The following is an 18,518-nucleotide window of genomic DNA, read 5'->3' as shown; positions in this document are numbered from 1 at the left end:
CCAACTGCCCTAGATCTTCTCCAGTCCCAAGATTACTTCCAAAAGGCAGACTGCCATATGAGACTTGGAAGCCACATCAGTGGTCTGATGCCTAAGCCAGCGCTAACTTCTTGCAGAGAGGGTCAAGCAACTTACCCTTGAATGGGAGCTGATTCAAGTGGATCTTAGAAGCCAAGTCCATGGACCAATACCAAAGCCACAAGAAGAGCTGTTCAAAGACCACCAAGGCTATATTCTTAGCAGAGGCCCAGGTCAAATCATACAAAGTACCTGCCAAGAATGCTGTGCCCATCTCCAAGTTGATAACCTCAGTAGAAGACTGAAAAGAATCAGAAGCAGACAAAAAGGAAAACGCTTGGTCCACTGGAAAGAGGCCCTTGCAATGTAACCACCATAAATGGCCGCCTACAACGCCAAGGCAGAGATCTCAAAAGAACGCTCCAACAGGGATTCCATCCAGCAACCCTGAGGGTCTTTCAGAGCCACCCCAACTTCCACCGGAATCGCTGTCCTCTTGGTGACAGCCGTCATTAGTGCATCCACCTTGGGCATTTTTAAAGACGTCAAGTTCAGCCAGAGTGAGTTGGTAAATGCATGCCATGGCCCTACCAATGCACAAAGGTGCATCTGAGGATTGCCATTCTGCCTCCACCAACTCCTTCAAATCTTCATGGTAAGGAAAAGACTGAGGAAGCTTGAGAACACCCTTCAAAAGAGGGATGCTGTTTCTGGAAACCTGAGGCTGGTCATCTGAAAGAAGACAGGGCAATTCAGTGCAATGCAAAATGCGAACTACCGATGGATCTTCCCACAGAGAAACCTCTGAAGACTCATCCAGAGGATCACCATCCCAGGAATCCTGATTCTCTTTGTCCAAAAGAACTTCCTATAGGTGTTCAGACCCCAGGAAAAGAATTTCATCTAAATCATCTCTAGAGGAAATCCGAGATCTCTTCGCCACAGGCACCACCCCAGTGTTCTCAGAAGGCTCCTCCAGGGACCGAGACACCTGAACAGACACTGAAGGTGGCACAGGAAGGCCTCTCTTCATTCAAAAGGCCTGGTGGAGCAGAAGAACAAATTCAAGTGAAAACAGGGTGCAGCCTACCGGGACATCATGCCTAGAGAGAAAGAGAGAACCGGCGGTTCATTGAAAGAGTGACCCCAACCCCCGAGCCAAAATGGCAGACGTACCTGCCAAAACAGTGGCTGTGGAGGGCCTCTGTCAGGCACAGACTGCAGAACCATCCTGTACCAGCTGCGAATCTCTCCCTGCAACAACAGCAGTGGCAAAGGCCGGTAACAAGCAGCGTGCCGAACAGACTGCACAGCGGTGCACATTTTCCTGCAGTGCTAACATAACTCTGCAGCGGTGCCCCGCAACAGTCTTCCACCACCGGACTGTCACTCCCTGTCCAAGGAAGCAGAAGCAGAGCTGCTCCTGGACAAAAAAAAAGGTACTGGTTTTCTTGTGACTTTTTTCCCTTTTAATTAGCAATTTAAAAAAAAAACATGGTGTTTCTTTCAACCTGGGACCGGCACTCAAGGTACCCCTGGTACCCCTCCTGGCAACGTGGGGGATGGTGCAGAGGCACAGAAGGCTACAAAGGGTGGGGGAGGGACCCAGAGGCTGGAGTTTGCACTCCCAGAGTGCTGGGACCATGCAGGCCGAGACCCCCAAGTGCTCCAATAAGAGGAAGATAACAGCACTCACAATGTCTGTTTTGGGGGTTTTAGGGTTTGTTTGGGGTTTTTTTTTTTTTTTTTTAATTAAAGCTGTTTTACTCTGCTGTGAAGTTCCTGCTGAAAAAACAATAGAAATGTACCAACAGAGGCCAAACATGGCGCACCCTCAGATAGACACAGCACCTAACTCTGAAGGAGACTGAGAAATACTGAAGGGATCAGGGTTGCACAGTCCCTTATACAGTGTGTTTGGTCAGTAATTCTCAGTCTTGCTCTGCTGGTAGAAGTCTGTATACCCACTAGTCGGGAATGGGATGGCGCAGACGATATGGAACATATTACATGCTGAAATGTTTCATAGGACAAAAAAGAGTTATACTGATTTATATTTCTGAAGTGGATGATATTAAGGGACTAAACCTTCAGTAAAGGACCTTCAGCAACAGTTTGATATCTCTCTGCTAAAGCTTTTATTAAACAGTTAAGTCATGAAATAAGTTAATTCCTCATCCACTCTTTTCCAGTCAATGAAGTCTAACAATAAAATCTGTTACGCAGTGATTTTCATATCTCTTCAAAGATGTATTTCTTACAGTTGCCACATGCAATGACTCAATTACAAACAGTAATAGATGAACTGAAATGGACTAAGGCACAAATAAATTCTTCTCAACTGCACAAAAACGTGTTGAATATTCTCATGATTCATCCCAGACTTCAGATAATTGATATTAACTGAAACTATAGAACCTCCCAGAAAGAAAATTAATCAGGAAAAGTTCTCGAGATGTTATTTGATTTTTGACAGTATGGGATTCTCCTCATCCTCAAGTGAACTGTAGAAGAAAAATTTCCATTCAGACCTGGAAGCAAAAATTAACCAATTCCTCACAAAGTCATAGTTACCAAGATCTAGTTCTAAGGTAGAAACTGAATCAACAAACTTACCCAAACCTAAATATATGTGCTAAAGCCCTGCTGTCCATTCTTGCCACAGGTGTACCAAGTAAAAGGCTGTTCAATACAGTTGGGGGCCACTTTTTCTGTAAGTTGAACTTGCTTTTCCCATGAAAGCATAGGTGTGTGTATTGGGGGGGGGGGGGGGGGGGGGGAAGAGTCCAAGGACAAACAAGACATAGATAAGTAACTGCTTTCTCCAAGTACAAACAAGACTGCTTATGAGGGCTCCCTAGCTACAGGCTGCCTTGAATGGAGAAAAAAAAAAAAGTAATATTAACAAGTGGCATCCTCACATTAAAAAGCATTACAAAACAACTCCCTAAAAGCATTTAAGTAACATTAAAAACCATTTCTAATATTTTGAAAATTAGAAATTATATTGTTTCATGTTAGCATGCTATTTCCATTGGTTACAGTTCTATTACTAGCCATGTTCACATTCACAGAGAAACCATTATTAGCTGCTTATCTCTAGGTATGAGCAAGACTGGATCTACATCTTCACATCCTGTTAGGTACCTGTGACCTGGATTGGATCCTATTAGAGACAGGATGCTGGACTTGATGATGAACATTTGGTCTGACCCAGATTTTTCTTAATTAATCATAGCCCATTCTGTTAGCCTTTTATGCGTATTGTTAAGGCACTTTGTGTAACCGAGCACAATAGCAATAACTCACAGATTGACCACTACTGTGAAAAACAATCACAAAATTTACCAAAGCTATTAGTACATAAAAAATAACTCACACATTCAATTCACGATAAACTGCATTCTGTAGTTTCTTTTCCCACCCTGTTAAAAAAATATACATATATTAGAATACACAGCAAAAAAAAAAAAAAAAAGATCCAATTCAAGCCCCAATGTTCAAAACTCTGGCAATGTTCTGAACAGCGCCCTAAAAATACAGCAGAGAACATCGCCCTAATGCTCAAAGCTAATGGCATGCAAATATAAGCGTGCTCATTGCGTTGAGCATTATGGAGTTCAGCGGGAGGATTGTGCTTTGGCGCAAGAGGATTGTGCTTGGCACTTGCGCAGAGTTCCACTGCAAGCTCGGCTCCTGTGTGAATGCGCCTGGTAAAATCTGAACATGAAGCACACATTGGCATCTGTTTTCTGTGGCTTAAATAGAAGAGTTTTTAATTTTTTTTTTAGCATGGACACTTCAAATTTAGATGCAGGAAACAAGCACCAACATGTGCTTTCACTTGGGTCTGCTGTTTCTCATGACCAGCACTTAAGGGCTTGCATGGGCTTCCTTCTGCTTCCAAAATCAATCAAAACCTGCAGAGTTTGCAGAAAGAATCAGGAGAAACATGAGAATCATGGGAAATCCTCTCTTCCAACATTCTAATGCCTGCTCCAACCTAGAGTTATTTTTTACAGCAGTAAGGCAGTTTTGTTTTAGGTGCTCTTCTCTGAGCATGGGGTGAGGTGAATACAAAATGACCTCATTTACATGAGTTTGATACATTTGAATGCTATCTGCGCTAAGGCCTGGCATGCTCATTGTTTGCTGCACTAGACCCCTCTGATCATTCTGAGCAGGTAAATGCGGGCACTAGTACGATGCTACTGGACTCTAGAACCAGTGCTTTTTTTGTGCCGGTACACAACGGTACGGCGTACCGGCACCTTTTTTTTGCCCTGCACTTCCTCTCAGTCCCCCAAGGGCGTGGTGTGCTGGAGCCCGGCCGCTCCTACACGGTAAGCAAGGTAAGCATGGCAGGGGAGCGCCAACCTCTGGAGGGTGCCGCCGCGCCATGCTTACCATCACTTATCTGCTCACTCTGGCGCCCTCTTCTCCCCCCAAGGATCCTTTTTATTTTATTTTACATTTACCTAACCTCCGTCCGAGTCCGACCGCATGGGCAGCAGCGTCACTGGAAGCGCTCCCCTCCCGAGTCCCGAAGTCTCTAGCAGAAGCTTCCTTATTCGTTCATTCTCACGAATCAGGAAGCTTCTGCTAGAGACGTCGGGACTCGGGAGGGGAGCGCTTCCAGTGACGCTGCTGCCCATGCAATCGGACTCGGAGGTCAGGTAAATTTAAAATAAAAGAAAAAGGATCCTTGGGGGGAGAAGAGGGCGCCAGGGCAGGCAGGCAGGCAGTTGGACATGGGAGCGGGAGGGCAAGGGAGAAAGGACCATCTGGACATGGATGGCAGAGCTCAGGGAGAGAGGGGAATTGCTGGATATGGATGAATGGAGGGGGCAGGGGACAGAGGAGCATGGATGGGCATGGATGGGAGGACAGGGCTCAGGGAGAGGGGAATTGCTGGATAGGGATGAATGGAGGGGACAGAGGAGCATGGATGGATATGGATGGGAGGACAGGGCTCAGGGAGAGAGGAGAAATTGCTGGACACAGAGGGGAAGGAAGAGAGATGAAGGAGATGAAATGAGGGGAAAGGAAGAGAGGAGAAAAACTGCACATGGATGGAGAAAATAGGCAGAAGCTGGATCCACTGGACAGTCAAGTCTGCGGAGGACCCAGCTTTTACTTATGGATATAGGGCAAGAAATGAAGAAGAAAGGAGGAAAGTAAATAAATAAATGGAAAGGAAGCCCTGGAAACGGAGTTAAGAGGACAGATAGCAGCAGCAGCAGAATCAGATACTCGGCCAGCATGATCAGAAAAACAAAGTCACCAGATAACAAAGGTAGAAAAAAAAATCATTTTATTTTCATTTTAGTGTTTGAAATATGTCCAATTTGAGAACTTACATCTGCTGTCTTATTTTGCACTGGGTATACTGGAGCTGTAACAGCTTACAGAAATTATTTATAATGAAAAAAATCACGTTATTTTGTTCTCCTATACTAGTATAATATTTTCAATGTCTGTTTATATGCACCATAGCTGGTATAAGGGGTGTGGCTAATGTGGGTGTGACTATCATAGGGGTGGAGCCATATGTGGTGACCCCGCCCATAATGAGTACCTGCACCTTTTTTTCTACAAAAAAAGCACTGTCTAGAACCCACATTTACTTTTGAGCATCGGGACCTCTGAAATATCCCCTTTTACTGTCCTTATCTTCAACTGGACTGTCCAAGATTTAAGTTTAATTAGAGCAAAGATAGTAGATGACTATAGTTCATCAAAGGACAGTCTACCCCAGTAATCATCTTGCCACTCAACTACAAGGTTATCAGTGCCACAGGGATCGGTCCTCGGGCCAGCTCTCTAACATCTTTGTGAGCAATATTGCAGAAGGGCTGTCTGGTAAGGTTTGTCTCTCTGTGGATGATACCAAACTCTGTAATAGGGTGGACACCACAGTTGGTGTGGTTGACATAAGGAAGGATCTAGTAAAGCTTGAAGAATGGTCCGATAATTGGCAACTAAGACTTAATGCTAAGAAATGTGGGGTCATGTACTTCGGTTACAAGGGACTGGTACAATATAGGGGGTGAAGTGCTTCTGTGTATGGAAGAAGAGTAAGACTTGGGGGTGATTGTATCCGATAACCTTAAAGTGGCCAAACAGGTAGAAAAGGCAACGGTCAAAGTCAGAAGGATGCTTGGGTGCATAAGGAGAGGGATGACCAGCAGTAAAAAAAAAAAAAAGAGGTGATAGTGCCTTTGCAAAAAGTCTCTGGTGAGGCCCCATTTAGAGTACTGCGTGCAATTCTGGAGACCACACCTACAGAAAGATATGCAACTCCTGACATTGATGCCAACACCAAGGTTTCCAAAAATATGTTTTTCCCTTTGAGCCTCTCTGGCCAGCTGGGTTCTTTATGTTCAGGCCCCAAACACTGAAGACACCAAGAATGAGTATCTTTGAGATGGTCCTATTGTACCAGCTACAGCGCTTAAAGCCACTGGACCCCTTTAATGACATGGAAGGAAAAACAGATGTGGCCAAATCAAATGGCTCAATGGTGACTAAAAATGGAGCAAGCACCAGAAAAAAAAAATAATAATAATAAATCAAGGGACAAACGCCCGACCAGATCTCAGGCCTAATGGAGAACACCAAAAATAAAGGAAACTTAGAAGTGGGGAAAATCAAACAAACTGTATAGGAAGGCAGAGGAACTTTTCCTAAGAAAATAAAATTAAAAAGCAGAGTAAAAAACCTCAAAGGGAAGGCACAAAATCGAAAAAATAATGCTCATGAACCAGACACTGTGATGAGCGCAGGACAATTGCATTCTCTCCTCACTGCGGAGACTGATGGTCCCATGCTCTCGTAGGGGTCGGGAAGGCACTCGCACATGCACAGGGGGGACAACTGACTGCTCTTAAATCTATAATAGCTTGTCACCCACATGTGAGAATATGGCCTGCTTGTCCTTGAAGAATTTCTAATCCTTTCTAAAATGCAATACAGTACAGTCTCAATTATCTGACGTAAATGGGACTTCTGCCGTTTGTCGGATAAGTGAACAGTTGGATAATACAGAAAACAATGGTAACCCCTTTAAAAATGCACAGAAAACATACTTTATGCATAAAGAACAGGCATAAGGGATCTGTATTTAAAATATTGTTTAAAGCTAATCAGCAATAAAAAAAATTGTAAAGTACAGTATAGAGAATGACTGTTTTGTCTTCTACAGCAGGCAATTTGAGCACAAATACAGATCTGTATACAGTATTTCACAATACAGCAATTGTACAGAGGCAATGTGAACAAAAATACAAAAACGAACAAGGAAACCATATTTATCTATTGCATGCTCAGCCTCACTTGAGTTGTCTTCTACAGCAGGCAATGTGAACAGAAATACAGAACCAAGCACGAGAAGCATATTTATCTACTGCATGCTCAGCCTCACTTCAGCCATCTTCTGCAAAAGCATGGTCTCAGATCAAAACCAGTTCCTGGCAGGGAAAGCAAGATCTCAGCTCAAAACATATTTAATGTTTACTTTCTTTAGCACTCCCTTTACCATCATGTAATGCTCAAACCAGCATTGTTAGAAGCAGCGTCTCAGATCAAAAATGGTTCCCTCATTGCAAAAGCAGGGTCCCAGGTCCAAATATTGCTGCCATGTTGTAAAAGCAAGTCTCAGCTAAAAACATTTTATGGTTCCCTCACTGCAAAAGTGGGGTCCCAGGTCTAAAAATTATGGTTTCCTTGCATAAAAGAATGGTGTCAAATCAAAATGATTCCCTCCCTGCAAAGGTACGGTCCCAGTTTCAAACATTACTGCACATACAGTACAGTACTGGAAAACTAGAAAAGAAGCCGTATGCTTCTTAACGGCGATCAGCGGTGCATGAAGGAGTATCACCTGCAAAGCATGGTTCCCTTGCAGAGAAGCATGGTCTCAGATCAAACATGGTTTTCTTGCAGCATGTGAAGCCACAAAACAGGAAGACAATTTGCGCGCTTCTTAACAGCAACACAATGATGTCACCGGGTGTCTGTTGAATATGCCAAATGGTTGGATTAGCGAAGGTCAGATAATCGAGACTGTATTGTAATAATACAAATTAAATATTTAAAATTAAAAAGGTAAAATTATGTATAATCATACCTGATAATTTTCTTTCCATTAATCATAGCTGATCAATCCATAGACTGGTGGGTTGTGTCCATCTACCAGCAGGTGGAGATAGAGAGCAAACTTTGCCTCCCTATATGTGGTCATGTGCTGCCGGAAACTCCTCAGTATGTCGATATCAAAGCTCCATCCGCAGGACTCAGCACTTAGAGAATTACACCCACGAAGGGACACTCTGTCCAGCTCACCACCGCCGAAACGGGGGAGGGGAATTAACCCAGCTCATCCCCACACAAGTGGGGGAGGGGAATCCGTCCAGCTCATCCCCGCGGAGCGGGGGAGGGACACCACACCCGCCGATGCGGGGGATCTGGCTTATCCTGCAACCGCAACCGCGGGAGGAGCTGACTGACCCTAACACCGCCGAAGCGGGAGGGGTACAAAGCTGCCCTACAGCCGCACGAAGCGGGAGGGAGTGCCGGCAGAATTTATGTCTCAATCCAGCCCCGTAAAACGGGGGGGAGAGGAATGCAGCAGCTCACTGTAACACAAACTCGTCTCAACTCTTGAAGAATCCAAGTGAAAAAACTTGAACACGAAGTCTTTCTGAAGTAACTGAAGACTAAACTTGAACCTGAAATGCAACCAGAATAAAAACAGTACAGATATCTGGGAGGGGCTATGGATTGATCAGCTATGATTAATGGAAAGAAAATTATCAGGTATGATTATACATAATTTTACCTTCCATATCATCAAGCTGATCAATCCATAGACTGGTGGGATGTACCGAAGCAGTACTCACCCAGGGCGGGACATTGAAATCCCTGACCTCAACACTGAAGCTCCAAACCGGGCCTCCGCCCGTGCAGCCACCGTCAAACGGTAATGCTTGGAGAATGTATGAGCCGAAGCCCAAGTTGCCGCCTTGCATATCTCTTCCAAGGAGACGGATCCGGCCTCTGCCATCGAGGCCGCCTGAGCTCTCGTGGAGTGAGCCTTCAGCTGGATAGGCGGCACCTTCCTTGCGGCCACATAAGCCGCTGCAATGGCTTCCTTGACCCATCTTGCCACTGTAGGCTTAGCAGCCTGCAGACCCTTACGAGGACCTGCAAACAGGACAAACAGATGATCCGATTTCCGGAAATCATTGGTCACTTCCAAGTATCTGATGATGACTCGCCTCACATCCAGATATTTAAGAGCAGAGTACTCCTCTGGGTAGTCCTCCCTACGAAAGGAAGGGAGACAGAGCTGCTGATTCACATGGAAGCGAGAAACAATCTTGGGCAGAAAGGAAGGCACTGTGCGAATAGTCACTCCTGCCTCAGTGAACAGCAGAAAAGGCTCTCGACATGAGAGCGCCTGGAGCTCGGAAACTCTTCTGGCTGAAGTGATAGCCACCAAAAAGACTGCTTTCCATGTCAGGTCTTTCAGAGATGCCCTTGACAAGGGTTCAAAAGGCGGCTTCTGCAACGCTCTTAGCACCAGGTTGAGATTCCACGCAGGCACCACTGAGTGCAGAGGAGGGCGCAGGTGATTAACTCCCTTGAGAAAGCACACCACATCTGGCTGCGAAGCCAGGGAAGCACCCTTCAGGCGGCCCCTGAAGCAAGCCAGAGCCGCTACCTGGACTTTAAGGGAACTGAGCGACAGGCCTTTCTCCAGACCTTCTTGCAGGAACGCCAACACTGAAGAAATTGGAGCAGTGAAGGGAGAAAGTGAGCCTGCTTCACACCACGCTGCAAAGATACGCCAAACCCTGGCGTAAGCAGTAGAAGTAGAGCGCTTCCTCGCTCTTAGCATAGTGGAGATGACCTTGTCTGAGAAGCCCTTCTTCCTCAGACGCTGCCGCTCAATAGCCAGGTCGCAAGACCAAAGGGGGAGGGATCCTCCATCACCACGGGACCCTGATGTAACAGGCCCTGCTCCACTGACAGCCGCAGAGGATCGTCGACTGAGAACCTGATCAAGTCCGCATACCAGGGACGTCTGGGCCAATCCGGACCCACCCGGATTACCCTGCCGGGATGCTTTGCCACCCGGTCTAGCACCCTGCCCAACATGGGCCAGGGCGGGAACACATAGAGGAGCTCTTGTGTCGGCCACTGTTGGAGAAGAGCATCTACTCCCAGGGATCGAGGGTCCCGTCCTCTGCTGAAAAAGCGCGGCACTTGGCAATTGGCCGATGACGCCATCAGAACTAGGCTCGGCTGGCCCCAGCGCTTCGTGATGTCCAAGAACGCCTGAGCAGATAGTTGCCAGTCTCCGGGCTCCAAGGTATGGCGACTGAGAAAGACCGCCTTGACATTCATGACTCCGGCAATGTGGGCCGCTGAAAGCTGCTCCACGTTCGCTTCCGCCCACTGGCAAAGATTCATAGCCTCCTTGGCTAGAGGGGCGCTCTTGGTACCTCCCTGGCGGTTGACATAGACCACAGCCGTGGCATTGTCTGACAGGACCCGTACAGGCTTCAACACCAGTACCGGGATGAACTCCAAAAGCGCCAACCGAATGGCTCTGAGTTCCAGGAGGTTGATAGACCACTTTGCCTCTGCAGGAGACCAGAGCCCCTGCGCTGTCCTTCCCAAGCAGTGGGCTCCCCAGCCCGACAAAGAGGCGTCCGTCGTGACGACAATCCACTCTGGGGTCACCAGAGGCATTCCCGCAGACAACTTGTCTGTCTGCATCCACCAGCTCAGCGCCTTGCGCACTGCTGGGTCCAAGGGAAGGCGCACAGCATAATCCTCCGACATCGGAGTCCAGCGCCGCAGCAAAGATTGTTGAAGTGGTCTCATATGAGCCCTGGCCCAGGGCACTACTTCCATCATGGCCGTCATAGAGCCCAACAGCTGCACATAGTCCCAAGCCCGAGGAGGAGAGGCTACTAGGAACTGGTCCACTTGAGCCTGAAGTTTGACAATCCGATTGTCTGGCAGGAACACTCTGCCCACTTGGGTGTCGAATCGAACTCCCAGGTACTCCAGGGACTGAGTCGGGCGCAGCTGGCTCTTCTCCCAGTTGATGATCCATCCCAGGGAGCTCAAAAGAGCAACTACCCGGTTCACAGCTTGCCGCACTCTGCATAAGAGGGGGCTCGGATCAACCAGTCGTCCAGATAAGGATGGACTTGTACCCCTTCCTTTCGTAGGAAGGCCGCGATGACCACCATTACTTTGGAAAAGGTCCGCGGAGCAGTAGCCAACCCGAAAGGGAGGGCTCTGAACTGGAAGTGTCGTCCCAGGACTGCAAAACGCAGAAAGCGTTAATGATGAGGCCAGATGGGAATATGCAGGTACGCTTCCTTGATGCCCAAGGATGCCAGGAACTCTCCTGCCTTCACTGCCGCTATAACAGAGCGGAGAGTCTCCATGCGAAAGTGCCGCACTTTCAAGGCCCGATTGACCCCTTTGAGGTCGAGGATAGGCCGGACAGAACCTCCTTTCTTTGGTACCACAAAGTAAATGGAGTAACGTCCCTTGCCAAGCTGACTTTCTGGCACCGGAACGACCGCGCCCAGGCGGATCAGATTGTCCAAGGTCTGCTGCACTGCCACAGCTTGACCGGAGACTTGCAGGGAGAGAGTACGAACCCGTCTTTTAAGGGTCGGCAGAACTCTAGCTTGTAGCCATCTCTGATGACTTCCAGCACCCACGCGTCTGAAGTTATTGTGGTCCACTCGCCCAGAAACGAGGACAGCCGTCCTCCAATCTGCACTGGGGCGTGGACCAAGGCCCCGTCATTGGGTACGAGACCCTGGGGGAGGACCGGAGGGAGCACCTCCGGGACGGCGGTCTCTGCGAAAGGAATGCTGCTTGGGGGAGAAATTCCTCTTGAAGGAAGAAGGGGCAGAGGAGCCCGACTTGCCCGGGCGGTACCGACGGGCTTCCTGCAACCGTCCTCTGAAGGTACTGGGACGAGTACTAGCCCGAGCCCTGACCTCTGGTAATTTCTTGCCCTTAGACGTGCCGAGATCGGTCACGATTTTGTCCAGCTCGACCCCAAAGAGCAGCTTGCCTTTAAAAGGCAACCTAGCCAGGCGGGATTTAGAGGCGTGGTCAGCAGACCAATGTTTCAGCCAAAGTCACCGCCGCGCAGAGACTGTCTGAGCCATGCCTTTAGCTGAGGCTCAAGACATCATACAGCAAGTCTGCCAAATAGGCTAAGCCCGATTCCAGGGCCGGCCAATCAGCCCTCAAGGAATGATCCGAGGGGGAAGCCCGCTGCACCATAGTCAGGCACGCCCTGGCCACATAGGAACCGCAAACCGAGGCCTGCAAACTTAAAGCAGTCGCCTCAAAGGACGACCTTAAGGCCGCCTCCAATCTTCTGTCTTGGGCGTCCTTTAGGGCCGTGCCACCTTCCACCGGCAAAGCCGTTTTCTTAGTCACCGCAGTGATTAAAGAATCCACGGTAGGCCACAGATAGGCCTCACGTTCACTTTCAGGCAAAGGATAGAGGCGGGACATAGCCCTAGCCACTTTGAGGCTCGCTTCCGGGACATCCCATTGAGCCGAAATTAAGGAGTGCATGGCATCATGCACGTGGAAGGTTCTAGGCGGGCGCTTCGTCCCCAGCATAATGGCAGAGCCAACAGGGGCTGAGGGAGAGACGTCCTCCGGAGAGGAAATCTTCAAAGTGTCCATGGCCTGTAACAACAGGTTGGGCAAATCCTCTGGGCTAAAAAGCCGCGCTGCAGAGGGGTCATCCGCTCCATCCGAGCGGGGATCTATCTCCTCCAAGGAATCCGCAAAGGACCGTTGGGAGACCTCAGACACGCTGCCCTCATCTACATCGGAGGAGACAAAGTCCTCCAAGGCCTGGGAATCAACCCGAGGGCGTTACCTCTGGGAACCTCAACCTCTTTACCAGACGAGGGAGCAGGGGCAGCGTTTTGCATGAGGAAAGCCTGATGCAGCAGCAAAACAAACTCGGGGGAGAAACCCCCCAGACTGTGCACTTCCGCAGCCTGGGCAACAGCCCTAGACGCACCCTCAACCGGCGCTCGCAAGAGCGGGGGAGAGACATGCTGCGCATCCAAAATGGCGTCCGGCGCGACACTCCGCGAAGGAGCCGCGCGGGAAGAACGGCGCTTAACTTAGCCGCTTTTGCGCCGTCGCCCAAATTAAGGGCGTTCATGGCATTAATGTCTCCAACCTCAAGGGCGGCCCACGAAGAAGCCGTCCGAGCCGCGTGGCCGGCCAAGATGGCGGAGGCGAGGAGCGGGGGATGGGCGTTTATGGCGGGAAAAACCGCCACGCCGGAGGAAGGACCGGGACATTCATCGATCACTAAACTGTCACCCATCAAGGGCGAATCAGGCTGTAAAACCCCCGCATCCCCTCTAGAAGCGCTCCAGCGATCTGGGGAGCGACCCTTTGCGCCCTCGCCCTCCGACGCTATATGCCACGAGGAGAAGAATCGGGGAACCCCCTGCCCACTATAAAAAGGTAAAATTACCTGCTTGCCGCTCCGAGCTGTAACGAACTGGTGTCCCAGTGAGTAGCTGCAATGAACGTTTAAATAAACGTCGAAATAAACGCCTTTAAGGATGTTAAAATTTTTTTTTTTTTTTTAACGGAGCCAGCGGGAGGGGGGAGAAAAGGAGGGACCTGGCACCACCAGGTTTGCACTTGCTCAAAAGAGCCCTCAACCCCAGGCCTCAACAAAACCTAAGGATTAGGCTTGGAGGCCTAGCCAGAGCTGCTGCTGTGTGTGACCACCACCTGCTGAGATAGAGAACATACTGGGGAGTTTCCGGCAGCACATGACCACATATAGGGAGGCAAAGTTTGCTCTCTATCTCCACCTGCTGGTAGATGGACACAACCCACCAGTCTATGGATTGATCAGCTTGATGATATGGAAGCACATTTATCAAAGTGAAATGCTTCTAGGCAATCCTACTTTTTTAGTTTTATAAAATTACCCCAATAATGAAGGGTCTGCCATGTACTTCTAAGTAGAGTGCTGCATGCAGAACCCATGGGATTCCCATGGGGATGGAAAAAGTTGATGTGGGATTCCCGCAAAAGTATTGTCAAAATCTCTGTTGACTCCAAAATGAGGCTTGGAATGCACTGAAAGAGGCAACTGAAACACCAGAATGAGGCTTAGAATGCCCATAAAGGCAGACAGAACACCAGACTGAGGCTTGGAACACTCATTGGTTGAATAGTGAATACCAACCAAAAACCCATGGGAGGCTGTTGGGAGTGGAAGGAAACAGAGGGCTGTAGGCAAGTAGATAATAGAGAGGGGCATAATCGAACGCGAACGCCTATGTGTAAGAACGTCCATCTCCGAGAATGGGTCCGTGAAGGGGCGGGCCGAACTGTATTTTCGAAAAAAATGGACGTCTATCTTTTTTTGCGAAAATACGGTTTGTGCCAGGCAAATGCATTGGATTTGGTCGTTTTTTGAGCTGGGCATTTTCGTTTTTTAGCGATAATCGAAACCAAAGCGGCCCAGCTCAAAAATGACCAAATCCAAGGCATTTGTTCGTGGGAGGGGCCAGGATTCGTAGTGCACTGGTCCCCCTCACATGCCAGGACACCAACCGGGCACCCTAGGGGGCACTTTAAAAAAAAAAAAAAAAGTAAAAGAGCTCCCAGGTGCATAGCATCCTTCCCTTGTGTGTTGAGCCCCCCAAATCCCCCCAAAACCCACAAGTCTACACTACTACCATAGCCCTAAGGGGTGAAGGGGGTCACCTACATGTGGGTACAGTGGGTTTTTTTTTTGGGGGGGGGGGGTTGGAGGACTCAGCATTAAGCAGCACAAGTGTAACAGGTAGGGGGGATGGGCCTGGGTCCACCTGCCTGAAGTCCACTGAAGTCCCTAACAACTGCTCCAGTGACCTGCATACTGCTGTCAGGGAGCTGGGTATGACATTTGAGGGTGAAAATAAAAAGTTGTGAAACTTCATTTTTTGTGGTGGGAGGGGGTTAGTAGCCACTGGGGAAGTCAGGGGAGGTCATCCCCGATTCCCTCCGGTGGTCATCTGGTCATTTAGGGCACTTTTTGGGGCCTTATTCGTGAAAAAACAGGGTCCAGGAAAAGTGTCCTAAAGTCTAGCTAAAAACGCATACTTTTTTTCCATTATCGGTGAAATGCGCCCATCTCTGTTCGGCCGATAACCACGCCCCAGTTCCGCCTTCGCCACACCTCTGACACGCCCCCATCTACTTTGTCCGCATCCGCGACGGAGTGCAGTTGAAAACGTCCAAAATCGGCTTTCGATTATACCGATTTATTCGTTTTTGGGAGATAAACGTCTATCTCCCGATTTGGGTCGCAATATAAGCATTTTTCTCTTTCGATTATAAGCAGGAGAGTCAACTCTTGTAAGTACGGATGGGGATGGAGGAGATTAATTGTAGGGATGGAATGGATCTTAGTGGGTATGGGTTAGATTCTGTTGGGGATAGGTAAAATTTCTGTCCCCCACTTCAAAGTGACCCAGATTGACCACTATTGGAAACAGGTTGCTGGGCTTTAGAAAGTGCTTGTCCAACTAATTATAACTGGATCTATTGCAGACATTGGCTTCCAGGAAACCTTATACAAGCATATTTATTTCATTCATTTTATTAAGTTGCTTCTTTTTATATCTGGGTAGAATATCCTTTATCAAATTTAGCCATATTCATTTCTTCCTGTATAATCATATAGATTTATGAACTATTTGAAAGGGAGCATAAAAATTACAACTAACATTGTATAAAAATATAACTTGAAATTATTAAAGAAATCCACACTCACCAGATATTTTCAAGAACTCCTTAATGTCTTCTTTCAATGATTCAAGTTTAATATCTGATCTGTGCAGACTAACCTGAAGCAAAATAGAGAAACAAGAAACTATTCAGTCTATTGTTTTATGGACATTACTCCGAAAAGGAAGTTACTTACTTTAAGTATATATTCTCCAAGGACAGCAGGATATATATCCTCACATGTGGGTGATGTCATCCAATGGAACCCTGCACAACAGCTCTCCAGCTTTACAGAACTTCTGACAGCGTTCTACCACAAATGCGCCTTCCTGCCTGCTGCTATCGCACAGGAGCTTACCAGTCGAGTATCTAGCTAACAGAATTCAACTACAAGGGGAGGAGAGAGAATATATGAGGATATGTATCCTCCTCGGAGAACACCTGCTGTATGTAACTAATGTTGCTTTCTCCAAGGACAAGCAGGATATGGATATCCTCACATATGGAATTCCCTAGCTACAGGCTACCTTTAACAAAATAGAGGATAATGATCAATAAGCCTATATAAGGCAGACTGGAACAGAAAATAATTGGGCCTAGGGGAGCAGAGCTGGATTCTAAACCCCAAATAAATTCTGGAGTACTGTCAGGCCAAATTGACTGTCACTTCGGGAGTCCTGTTCCAAGCAATAATGTGTTAAATGAATGAACCTACGACCATATCGCAGCTCTGCATATTTCCTCTAGGAAGGCCAATCTCATGGGCTACCAGCACGGCCATAGTTCTGACATGACCTCTGAAGAGAAGGAAATGCAGTCTGCTAGCCAATTTAAAAGAGTGCATTTGCTGACGACAGGCCCCATCCTGTTTGGGTTAAAAGAAACAAAGCTTGGTGGAATTTCTATGGGCTTTAGCTTGTTTCAGATAGGTGGCCAAAGCTCTCTTGTAGGCCAAAGTGGCCATTGCACTTTCACCGTTGGGGGCATGAGGATTTGTAAAAAAAAAAAATGTTGGCAGAAAAATTGTCTGGTTAAGATGGAACTCAGATACTACCTTTAGGAAGGAGCTTAGAATGTGTGTGCATTCAGCTGTTGATAAACTTAGTGTAAGGTGGATCAGCTAACTAGGACCTGGAGCTCATTGACCCTGCGGGCTGAAGTGACCATCACCAAAAACAGGACCTTCCAGGTCACGTAATTCAGAAGGTAGGTATCTAGAGGCAAAAGAAGGAGTGCTCATCAGCTGAGATAAAACAATATTGAGGTCAAATGACACTGCAAGAAGCTTGAAGGGAGGCTTCAATAGAAGCCAGGCTTGCATAAAACAAAGTAGAGGCTGAGAAGATTGGGTTTACCTTTTACTTCCTGATGGTAAGTGCCAACTACGCTAAGATGAAACCCTAACAGTTGGTCTTGAGCCCTGACCCTGATAGATATAGAAAGTATTCTAGTAGCTTTTGTGTGCAACATGAAAACAAATATAAGGACAGCAAACCTCTTCCATTTAAACTGTAAGATCTCCTAATAGAAACTCTTCGAGAAGCCAACAGAACTTAAGACACAATAAGGCGTATTTTCAAAGCACTTACTTCCAAAGCTACATAGTAAACTATGGAACTCTGTAAGTCTATATGATTTGAAAATGAGCCCCATTATCTGGTAAGTTCAGGGAATCCACCACTACTCTCTCAACATCCAAGCTATGAGGGCTAGGGATTGAACGTGGAGATGTAGAAGGGCCCCTTGATCATGAATAATGTGTTAAAAAGCAATCCAAAGGTTTTCTGGAAGAAACCTCCGGAAGAAGTCTGCCCTGCAATAGCAAAAGGAAGAACATGCCTATTTTTACTGAAGCACTTGCTTCCATTTGCCACTGCAGGGCATAAGTGGGAACCATATCCATCTCAGCCAGTAAGGGGTCATTAGGCTCACAATTCCTGAGTTTCAGAATAGTTTTCATACTGAAAGGTACCGGAAGATAAGCATAGAGAAGTGTCAGACTTGTGAGTTCTTGTACCAAGTAGAGCGCTGCTGAGCCCGGTACTCAGACCAGGTTCTGCTTGGCAGCTAGACAACCCCGGGTTTCACCTGCACTGACTGCCCCGGGTTTCACCTGCACTGACCGCCGTTCCCCAGAGGTTGAGCCCCTAGGTGCGGGCAATCTGCAGGACTTACAGGACGGAGCTGGAAGCGGGGTGATGAATGTATCGGCCAGGCAGGCAGCAGGTCAAGAGAGTAATCCAGGTACAGGCGAAAGTCAGTAGGCAGGCGGCAGGCGAGAGAAATCCAGGTACAGGCGAAAGTCAGTAGGCAGGCAAGAGAGTAATCCAGGTACAGGCAAAAGTCAGTAGGCAGGCAAGAGAGTAATCCAGGTACAGGCAAAAGTCAGTAGGCAGGCAAGACAGTAATCCAGGTACAGATGAAAGTCAGTAGGCAGGCAGAAGGGTAAACCAGGTACAGGCAAAGTCAGCAACAAGGGACCAGTAAGTAAGAAGCAGACTACAGAGTTAGAAACACCTACCAAAGTAGAAGCCGAAGCATGGAATCTAGGGAGAGCTCAGCTGATAAAGTGCTGGTGTCTGACATCAGCAGGGGGAAGGGGCACAGCCACAGGACAAGAGCAGGGGAAGGAGGAACCGGAAGACAATAGAAGGGAAGCCAGGCAGAGAGAGAGAGAGCAGAAACAG

At 47.8% G+C, this 18,518-nt stretch overlaps 1 protein-coding gene across 2 annotated transcripts in view; it reads right to left on the bottom strand.

The window, feature by feature from the left end:
* Nucleotides 1-18,518, bottom strand: part of TBC1D19 (TBC1 domain family member 19) — a 321,596-nt gene that overhangs the window by 255,195 nt on the left and 47,883 nt on the right. For both annotated transcript variants that reach the window (XM_030192613.1, XM_030192614.1), the window contains exons 2-3: nucleotides 15,878-15,950; nucleotides 3,398-3,443 (exon numbers count right to left, since the gene is read on the bottom strand). In XM_030192613.1, coding sequence (XP_030048473.1) covers nucleotides 3,398-3,443; nucleotides 15,878-15,950 — 119 coding nt within the window. The remainder of the gene's footprint in view (nucleotides 1-3,397; nucleotides 3,444-15,877; nucleotides 15,951-18,518) is intronic.

The sequence above is a fragment of the Microcaecilia unicolor genome, chromosome 2 (genome assembly GCF_901765095.1).
Source record: "Microcaecilia unicolor chromosome 2, aMicUni1.1, whole genome shotgun sequence".
NCBI classification, from domain to species: Eukaryota; Metazoa; Chordata; class Amphibia; order Gymnophiona; family Siphonopidae; genus Microcaecilia; species Microcaecilia unicolor.
Note: the sequence above shows the minus strand (reverse complement) of the source record. Positions and strands in the feature narration are given on the sequence as shown.